This window comes from Peromyscus eremicus, chromosome 2, assembly GCF_949786415.1.
Source record: "Peromyscus eremicus chromosome 2, PerEre_H2_v1, whole genome shotgun sequence".
Classification (NCBI taxonomy): Eukaryota; Metazoa; Chordata; class Mammalia; order Rodentia; family Cricetidae; genus Peromyscus; species Peromyscus eremicus.
The window spans coordinates 72,039,889-72,049,967 of NC_081417.1; the positions used below are offsets into that span (position 1 = coordinate 72,039,889).

A 10,079-nucleotide genomic window follows, 5' to 3' on the forward strand; every position below is an offset into this window, starting at 1 on the left:
TAGCATTAATTTTGTTTCAAACCCTATTATAAGTTGGGTTATTGTAGGCTAAAGAACAGATAAGATTCTATCATCAGGTGATTTATATGCATGTTGAATACAAATAATAAATAAGTGGGTAAATAAAGTGAATGTACCTGTTAGTATTCACTGTACCTACAACAGTGCACCTACAACAGACTATGAACTGCTTTTAAGAATTTTAAATAAATGCATTTCTTAAAACATTTTACCTATTATTTTCTAAATGTTTAAGAGTTTATTTTTCCTTGCTGAGTAATTACTAAAATGTTTTCAGCATTCTTGCATTTCTATAATAGTGTATTTTACAAATTTCAATATGTCTCATTTCTGCATGTATAACAAAAACCTAACTGTAACAAAAGCAACCAAAATATTTTAATGGTTTCCAATTTTCATGTGGCATTTTGATCTGTATGGATTTTGTGTTTATAACAACTTCAAATATCGAGTCACACAATCTAAGTAATCATTTCTGTTTTATCAGACGTTCTCCTCCCAGCATGTTCCTCACAGCAGCCTTCACATCTTTGTTCCTCAGACTGTAGATGAGAGGATTGAGCATGGGGGTCATCACCCCATAGAAGAGGGAGATGAGGGCCTCGATCACACTTTGATGCCCTGTCCCAGCAGTGGCTTTAGACTTGGGCTTTGAGTACATGAAGAAGATGGTTCCATAGAACAGAATCACCACTGTCAAATGGGCAGAGCATGTGGAGAAGGCCTTCTGTTTTCCTTCAGTGGACGGGATCCTCAGAATAGTGGCAACAATGAAAATGTAAGAGATAGCAATGACTAACAATGGAACAGCTAGAAAAAGCAGATTTGACCCTGCCATGCTAATCACATTGATGGAAATATCTGTACAAGCCAGTTTCAGAATGGCTAGCATTTCACAGACAAAGTGGTGAATGACATTATTAGTACAGAATGGTAATTGCACTGCAAGAGATGTCTGCACCAACGAGTCAACAAACCCAGAAACCCAGCATCCAACCGCCATGGGCACATAAGTACTCTTGCTCATGATGACAGGGTATCTCAGTGGGTAACAGATGGCCAGAAAGCGGTCAAGTGCCATTGTGCCTAGAAGCACACATTCTGTGGCACCCATGGCAAAGGAGAGGAACATTTGTACCATGCACTCAGGAAAAGAAATTCTCTTCCTTCCTGTCAGAAAACTACTGAGAATTAGTGGGACAGAAGAGCTTGTATAGCAGATATCCAGGAAGGAAAGATTACAGAGGAAGAAATACATGGGGGTGTGCAGGTGCACATCATAGATAACTACTGAGATAATGACTCCATTTCCAAGCAGGATTATCAGATACACGCACAAAACTAGCACAAACAAAACTTTCTGGAGCTTTGGGTGGTCAGAAAGCCCCACCAAGATAAATTCTGTCAACATGGAATCATTGGCTCTCTCCATATGAATATGCCTGTCCTCCAGCAGAACTCTGGGAATAATAGAAAGAAATCTATTAATGGAAATTTATAAGAGCCCCTTCATAAAATAATCATAGTCTTTGTTGCTGCTGGCATGTATTTAGCTGTCACAGTATAAGGGGGGAGATATTTTTCAATATTATTAATTTTAATTAAGAATTTTTCATTTTAAAATATTTTAATTGAAATAGAATTACATCACTCCCTCATCCATTTACTTTCTCCAGGCCCTCCCAGCTACCCTCCTCACTCTCAAGTTGATAGACTTTTTTCTTTGATTATATGTGATATATAATACATATATATATATATATATATGTATATATATAAACTATCTGCTGAGTTCATTTTGTTGTTTATATATTAAAGTTTCTCATCACAAATCGAGGCCTTGAATAAGGAATACCTACCTGACTTTTCTCCATTAAGAGAGCAAATCTTTAGATCCCAAACAGTTTTATTGCCATGTCTGCAAGTTCTGCTTTAATTGGCTGGAAATGAGTGTCTAATAGTCTGGATTTGGTGCATAAATGTTGGGAATTAATTGTCTATAATACAATATTTTGTCTCAGTTTATTGTAGTTATTAATGGATATTAACCAAATAAACTAGTGGGTATCACTGTCACCTTTTCTTTCTTTCCATTACTACTGTTTTCTTTTAGATTTTGTATGTTTGTCTGTCACCCAGGCTGGAAATCAGGAGGTCACTTTTCTGACTTACTAAATGTTCAGAATCAGTATCTTATAGAAATTCTGTAGTACATCTGAAAAGTGTTCAAGTGTTCAAACATGATCATTTCAACAGACATATCAAATAAACACAAGCCTGGGGTCAGGTAGAATTATAGTAGGAGGATACACTAGTTTACTTGAAAGTCTTTTTTGGTATTAAAATTGGATAGAGGGCCAGTGAGGTGGCTCAGTGGTGCCTGCCACCAAGCCTGATGACCTGGGTTCCACAGCTGGGACCTGCAGGGTAAAAGTAGAGTACCAACTCCTGCAAGTGGTCCTCTGACCTCTACAAGGACACCATGGCATACGTGTGTGTGTGTGTGTGTGTGTGTGTGTGTGTGTGTGTGTGTGTGTTCACTTAAAGAAAACCAACAGAAGCTGGATAAGATCGAGTGCCTAGCCCTTGGAGCCCATCCTAGCTAAGTTCTCTGGGAAAGTTGGCTTGATAGAATTGATCATGGCATTGCTTATAGCCAAAGGGAGCTAGCGACAGCTCAGATGTTCATGATCTCTATAACACCTCTATCACATGAATCTGCACCTGGGAAGGTTTACAAAAATTGGAAGCAAGTGAACCTAACATCTAAAACAACATAAACAGATACTGAAAAACTGTCAAAAGTGATTTATAATGTATAGAGCATAATAAAACATAGGAATTAAAGTAATATTTCACCAGCATCCATGTGCTTTCAGAGATAAATCTAAAGAAATTGTGAGTTTGAGGAGAAAACACTAATGGAATCAGAGAATATTAGTAAGGATAGGAGGCTTTTAAAAGAGCATGGAAAATACTCCATAGAGTAGAAAATAAAATGCAGAGAACAATTAACAAAAGCCCAAGTCAAAAAGGCACAGACAGAAAAGACCACATGAAAGAGCAAAGGAGACATACATAGAGGTCATATTTTAAGGAGCACTGATAAAAATGCAGTTTTAGTGGAAGAGACTATTGTAAATGTAAAAATGGAAGAAACTTGGCTACACCATAAAAACAATAAATAAAGGATTGGAAGAGAAGGAAACGCATTAAAAGAAAAGGAGTAAATCAAAAGCCATCTAGATGTTTTTAAAAATACAATTTGTAACCTAGCTAAAGAAAAAGTCATAGAGTGGAGGGTTGGTCAGCAATAAGGAAGAATGAAAAGCAGGTCTCAGGGTCAGTGAGAGGCAGTGCTTGCCCGAGTCAGGGGTCTAATCCGAGGTAGATGAACGTGGTTGTCTTAGATAAGTCTCAGTCACCAGCCTTCACTCAGTCAGAAGTCTCCAGGAGAACCTTTCTTCTTTTGACTTAGCGCCCCTCCTGGTAATAAGCTGCCACACTCATAGAGTATACAAACAGACGCGATAGAAGAATCAAGGGGTTGCTCCCCACTGACTTTTCTGTTTCTTACGGTGGAGTGTTGCACCCTGCTTTATAGCAGAATTTGTGAGCCATTTTGAATTTCCCTCTTTGGAGGATGCTGGTCTCTCCTTTTTTTTTTTTTTTTTTTTTTTTAAAGAATCCATTTGACTGTGTGGAGTGCTGAGTACAATATGGTCATTGGTAAAAGCACCACAGCAATCCTCTATGGTAAGGAATGTCTGTAGGAAATCATTTACTTTTCCCCAGAAAGCTTCTGAATTGCTCAGTGAGTAAGCACAGACATATTTCAAAGAGTGGGAAGGAGAAAGAATTATCAAAAGATTTCATCACATGGTTCCCATGAGCTGGGATGCAGTCTTAGGCCATTGACTGAGGCCATTGGGTCCTTAGGGCATCTAGAGAAGAGACAATGTACAGCAGAAGTACAACATTCAGGCGGGGGAGGGAAGGAATGATGACTTGTAAAATGTGAGGTATGTTAAATGTAATGTTAAGGAATTATCATTTGTTCTTGAGGTAATTGGAAGCTCCTGGAGTTTGACTGGGGAACATTAAGTGTGCAAGCACTAGAGAAAGATTAATGTGGGGTGTTCTAAAGAGCTGTCCCTCTCTCATCAACACTCGGCTGTGAGCACTCACTCTGTACTCACCCTCAGGGCAATCATCTCTTCCCTTTTTGATGTGTAAAAAACAGGACTTAAAATTCATTTTCTTTAGATAAGAGAGACATAGTTCATTTTAGGTCAACTTGAGACCAGAAATTTTTATTTTTTTAGAAAAAGACAATCTGCCTACTACCTATGAGTTCTCAGCTCAATTCTATAAATGCAGACCAGGTGTATCTACCTCATTTCAGCTTGAAGGTCAGGCTAAAGCTTCGTTGGAGCCTTCACAGCTAGGGCCTGGCTGATACTGAGTTATTAAACCAACAAATGCCATTCGTTACAAAACCTGCCTTCTTCTTTCTGGGTTTTCCGGTCTCTTTCACTATTTAGTGTGAAAGTCACTTCTCCAGAAACCTGGGTAAGAAAAAAACCTATAGGTTAAGTTCAGGGTCCAGTGCTCTGGGCATCATAGGAACCTAATTCTTTTGTTATCCAGGGCTACTCTATTTTTTTTTCTTATATTTTTGGTTGTGAGCCTAGCCTTTAACGGCTGAGCTATCCCTCCAGCCCATTTTAAAAGAAAGGTTATCCTTGTCTTCTTGCCCAGCTCTAGCCCCACTATCCCATGAGAAGTAGCAAGTCCATCAAGATACTTCTCAGTGGGTAGAAAAATGCCCCTGGTTTTCATCTAGGGCCCCAGTGTCTCCATGACATCATAAGTTGTCACATCAGTGTGTATGTGTGTAAAAGATGTAGCCACCACTGTGTGGCAGTAGGCTGTACTTCCAGCTTCTCCCAGCTTTGTGTGCTCACATATGGCACTAACAGAGGCTCATTAGCCTGGGCTAAGCTTTGATGTGATCACTTATGCTGAATTTATGGTAGAGTGTAGGAATTTAAAACACATTTGATTCTTCCTTGGGTCATAATTAGTTGCAGTTAAGAGTCTCAGACCCAAAGTAATGTTCCTTGGCAAATAATAAACAAGAATAAAGAAGCTTTAATTACAGTAATCCTGGCTCAGAGAAAGCCAGAAAGTGTTTTTAGAAGAGGTAGTTTATGTTTATTCATATTTACAGAAGATTCTACATAATATGAATCCATTCACGTTCAGATATAGGAATCATATTTTTGTCATAATTTAAAACAAATAGTCATTGTGACCTATATAAATGATAAATCTCAACTACTTAAAAGTTGTTTTTCAGGCATTGTGGACAGAGATATAATCAAATTGTTGTATTACAGTTTCATAAATCTAGAATGGAAAAAAATTTTCAGCAGATTGTGGGTGTACTAATTGGGTTCAAGTTACTTGGCTACTGAAGAAAAGAGGTAATACCTGTTCCCCAATGTTTCTAGGTTCTAGTCAAGGGAGCCCAGGATCTATTCTGTTTGTTGAAAAGGTAGGGGATAAAGCAAAAATGAATGCTTTTAAAGAGGCAAAAGTGATGCAGGAAAAGAAATGAAACTTGAGTTTAGAATAAACAAAGAGCTTCTTTGTCTGCCCTCTTCTTTAAATGACATCAATTCTTACCAAAGAGCTTTCCTGTGGATGATACTGAGTGTTCTGAAACGCAAATCTCTACGACTCCAATTGAAGAAAGTTCCATATGTGAGGAAAAAAATAGATGTCTCCTCCTAAAGCATCTAAACTGATAGCTTATTCATAACTTCAAACTCGGGGATTTTCAAAACAAAAAGACAGAATATGATACAGTCCTGAGCCTGAAGAGTAGTTTCCTTTCCTGGTTAGAGTTGGGTCTGTTCCTTAACAACCTTTTTGCATCATGTTCTGAAAGCAACTTTCTTCATTCTTTGTACTGTCAGGATGCAGTGAGGGGACAAAGGTGAGAACAAGATAGCATGGGGTACGCTCCTGTTGTTTTCTTCAGATTTCTTCAAACTACTTACCTGTAGTTTGTTCCTCGGGAAAGCCAATAGATGATCCTATTTAGAATATTCTCACTCTCTTGTCCAAAGATTCAGGCTAAATCATAGAAAACAATTATGAAACAGGCCAGAGTTTCTTGTGGGTCTTTGTTATGCTCTAAATATTTGTTTACATTTTAAGCTTCAGAAACATCTTCCAAAGGGCCAGTCATTAGCACGTGAAGACAATTTAAATCATTATTGGGGTGAGCTAGGGAGAGATCAAATATTTATAGCAAAGTTAGAAACATAAACATGGAGAGCTGAAAAACTTTCCAAAACTCCAGGGAGAATGTTGTCAGACTTAATTATCTCTTGTAATGAGTGTATTCTTGTGACAGGTATTCAGATGCAGAGATACTGTCATTCATAATAGCACAGTATTGGAAGGTTTTAAGACTCATATACCTTAAGCAGAAAATCTCACATATTATTCTAAATTTATCTAAAATATCTCACAGTATTAATAACATAACTATACTCATTTGCATAGTCCTTTCAAGTATTTGTCAGTATTCTCAGAATAGTCTGGAGAGATATAAGATCATTTCTCTCCTATAGACAGACATAGACTCTGGGATGCTGAATTTGGACTGTCTTGCTGATGGTTGTGCAGCATGTACAAGAAAACAAGAGTCTTAGATCCAGCTGCTGTCTCCATATAGTCATGAGCAGCACTGCATCACCTCTCATTGAGACTCAGACATACACAGAAGTAAACCCTGCCTCATCCACCACAGCAATAAAACTCTACAATCCCACTTTACAAACATGAAGAGCATGAATGACCCATTCTGAAGGAATGATTGGTACTTATATTTGGAAGGAATTTCACAGGATCATGTTCCACAACTGACCCTCCAGAACTCATCAATGCAATCCACCAAAGTAGGGTTGAAGAAAAAGAGTAAGAAATCAATGTTTCAATAAGCACTATAAATTCTCCATATTGAAAAAAAATCCCAATAATCTATGTTATACCAATCTGCCCTTTTCTTCACCTGTATTAAATTTGACCACAGGACGAATTGTGAGACCTACCTCATCAACTTCTTGTCATCCCTACCATTATTATCACGAAATTTAATCAATAGGGGATTCCAGATTTCAAAAGACCTGCTTCTTTTGTGGATCAATTCATATAAGCCAATTATATATTTTGACACATAGCTAATTTAATTTTACTTGAATTACTTAAGTGGATAATAAACATTAAAAATAATATAACATTTTTCCTATTAGCCTTTAATGATGGTTGTGGTATTTGTTTTGATTGTCAGACATGCAAATCCAAAACAAGGGTCTTTCTGAGTCATGAGATATTCTTTTTATCTGGAATCAAGGTTTTGAGCTAGCGTAATCCTCTTGCCCATGGTGAGTCTTCCCGGATCCTTTTAAAGAACTCTGTTGTGGGCCTGAGAGGCAACTATAGGAAATTAGTGCATGATCCATAAGTGCTTTTAGTCTCCAATTGTTTATTCTATTGACAAGAATAATTCTCACATAACATTTTCAGTTTCTGATGGAAACGAAGGGGCGCACAATGCTTCACTACTTGTGTACCTCCTCATACTCTTTCACCTCTTGTCCCAGACTTGTCATCCACTTCCAAAGAACTAGTGAAGAGAGCCTCTGTTAATCCCTAACCTTTTCTAAATTCAGAATGTGGTCTTATCATGAGCGGGGTCTTACCCCCCTTTGACTATCCTCTTCAGGGCCATAAAATGGTCAGTAACTTCTTATGTATTACTTTTCATCATGCAACCTTCTTTCAGACCATATTGCCAGTCCCTATTCTAACATAAAAGAGTTGAAAAAATGTATACCATATCATTATTGGTATTATCCAGTTCCTCTGAAGATGATATACAGTTAATTTCCACTGAGCAAATCTATCTTTTGCCTTGTCAAAGTGCAGATAGCTAACAGAGGTTGATTGTCAGCTACCAAGAGTAGACACTCAGCTCCCTTATTAGGTATCCTTCCACAATTGGTCATACAGAGGTGCATATATGTCTATGGGTGAAGGATGTCCTCAGATAGGTTACTATACAGACCAAAGACATGGAGTGAATTTTCATAAGTGCTATGGATGTCTCCAGTTGTCCTGTAATTCATATTCTTTAAATTTAACTGGGCACCCTGTGTCTCTTACTTCTCACTAGAATGTTCTTCCCATGTAGTTCATACTATGCATATTGCCGTTCACAAAATAGCTTCACATTCTTCCACAACAAAAGGAGCTTAAAGTAATGTTCAACTAGCCAACTATTGCTTTCCAAAAGGCATAAAACTGGAAGCTTCTTGTGGTAATTGTTCATACCAAAATCCCAATGGCTCTTCCAAGGTAATAGTATGGGATTTGTTGAAATGTGCCCATCAGTGTGATTAAATGTTTTTAATACTTCTAATTATACTTGATAATTAGACTTTTATCATTTCCAAGGTATTACTTTGGCAATACCTTTGAATATTTTCTGAAGATTTAAGTGTACCTGCTGCTATTCAGGGCCCTACTCATATTCAGCTTCCCCATCTTCTGGAAGTGTAGCATGAATCTTAAAAGGTCTTATAAAAAAAAAAAACTCGGGTTCAGGTATTGGGATGAATACTGAAAGATCAGAGAAACAGAACCAGCCACAGCTAACCTTACCTTGCCAATTCCTCAGCTGATCTCGCTTCCTCAGACTGGAAGCCTCTGAGTCCTCATCTAAATGTATCTCAGCTGAACTGCTGCTCAAAATTCTAAAAGCTTAACCAGGCCCTTGTTCCTGGTTCTCACACCTTATAAGCCTTTCTGCTTCCTGCCATCACTTCCTGGGATTAAAGGAGTGTGTCACCATGCCTGGCTGTTTCCAGTGTGGCTTTGAACTCACAGAGATCCAGACGGATCTCTGCCTCTGAAATGCTAAGATTAAAGATGTGTGTGCCACCATTTTCTGGCTTCTATATCTAGTGGCTGTTCTGTTCTCTGACCCCAGATAAGTTTATTAGGGTGCACAATATTTTGGGGAACACAATATCACCATATGGAAGCTTTATAAATATGGAATAATAACATTTCTAGATATGACATATGCTTTCTTCATAAATCAAACAATTCAATATTTAGTTTTTCTTTGTTTTCATTCTGGAGCACACAGAACTCTTGTTCTATGTTCCTTTGGATGGTTTGAGTAATAAACACTAATAGATGAAACAATTCCTGAGAATGTCATTTTATTTATGACTGTCCTATGTTTAAGCAAGTTTAATCAATCATTCCCTGGTAGTCCTATTATTCATAATCATTCTTAATTCAGTATTTTTTTAATATTCACATTCATTCTTTAGCATTATATCGTCAGAATAATTTTTATTAGCAATTTTCATCTGTATATACTCTATCACCTTCTTAGACTGTGGCAAAAAAAAGGAGGATAATTTAAGTAGCTTCAAGGACAATACTACAATAATTATTCATTAAGCTCCATTTACATGAACTTTGAATTTCTTCTGAAATAGAAATAGAAAAAAATGTATTAGTTGAATAGATAACAAAATACTAGACTTGTTGGCTTTTTGTGCATCTTAAATTACATGTACCATGACAGTCCTGGGTGTGGGAATATTGGAGTTCCACATTATTTAGAAATGCACCAATCATCAATAGATAACCTCCAAACTTCTCTGACTATTGGCCATGCTGGGTAATACAAGAAAATTGTTCCTTATATATTTTTGAGGTCAGCCCTCTGTCAGATGTGGGGTTGGTGAAGATCTTTTCCCATTCTGTAGGCTGTCATTTTGTCTTATTTACCATTTCCTTTGCCTTACAGAAGCTTCTCAGTTTCAGGAGGTCCCATTTATTAATTGTTGCTCTCAGTATCTGTACTGCTGGTGTTATATTTAGGATGTGGTCTCCTGTGGCAAAGATTTCTAGGCTACTTCCTACTTTCTCCTCTATTAGGTTCAGTGTAGCTAGATTTATGT

General features: G+C 37.5%; 1 protein-coding gene across 1 annotated transcript; it reads right to left on the minus strand.

The window, feature by feature from the left end:
- Positions 1–490: 490 nt before the first annotated feature.
- Positions 491–1,453, minus strand: LOC131904763 (olfactory receptor 13C8). The gene has a single exon (XM_059255802.1). It carries the CDS (start codon positions 1,451–1,453, stop codon positions 491–493), a length of 963 nt encoding a protein of 320 aa, XP_059111785.1.
- Positions 1,454–10,079: the final 8,626 nt, after the last annotated feature.

Bases quoted from the DNA above. Each gene is read 5' to 3' on its own strand.
- LOC131904763 (XM_059255802.1), bottom strand. From the start codon at position 1,453: ATGGAGAGAGCCAATGATTCCATGTTGACAGAATTTATCTTGGTGGGG.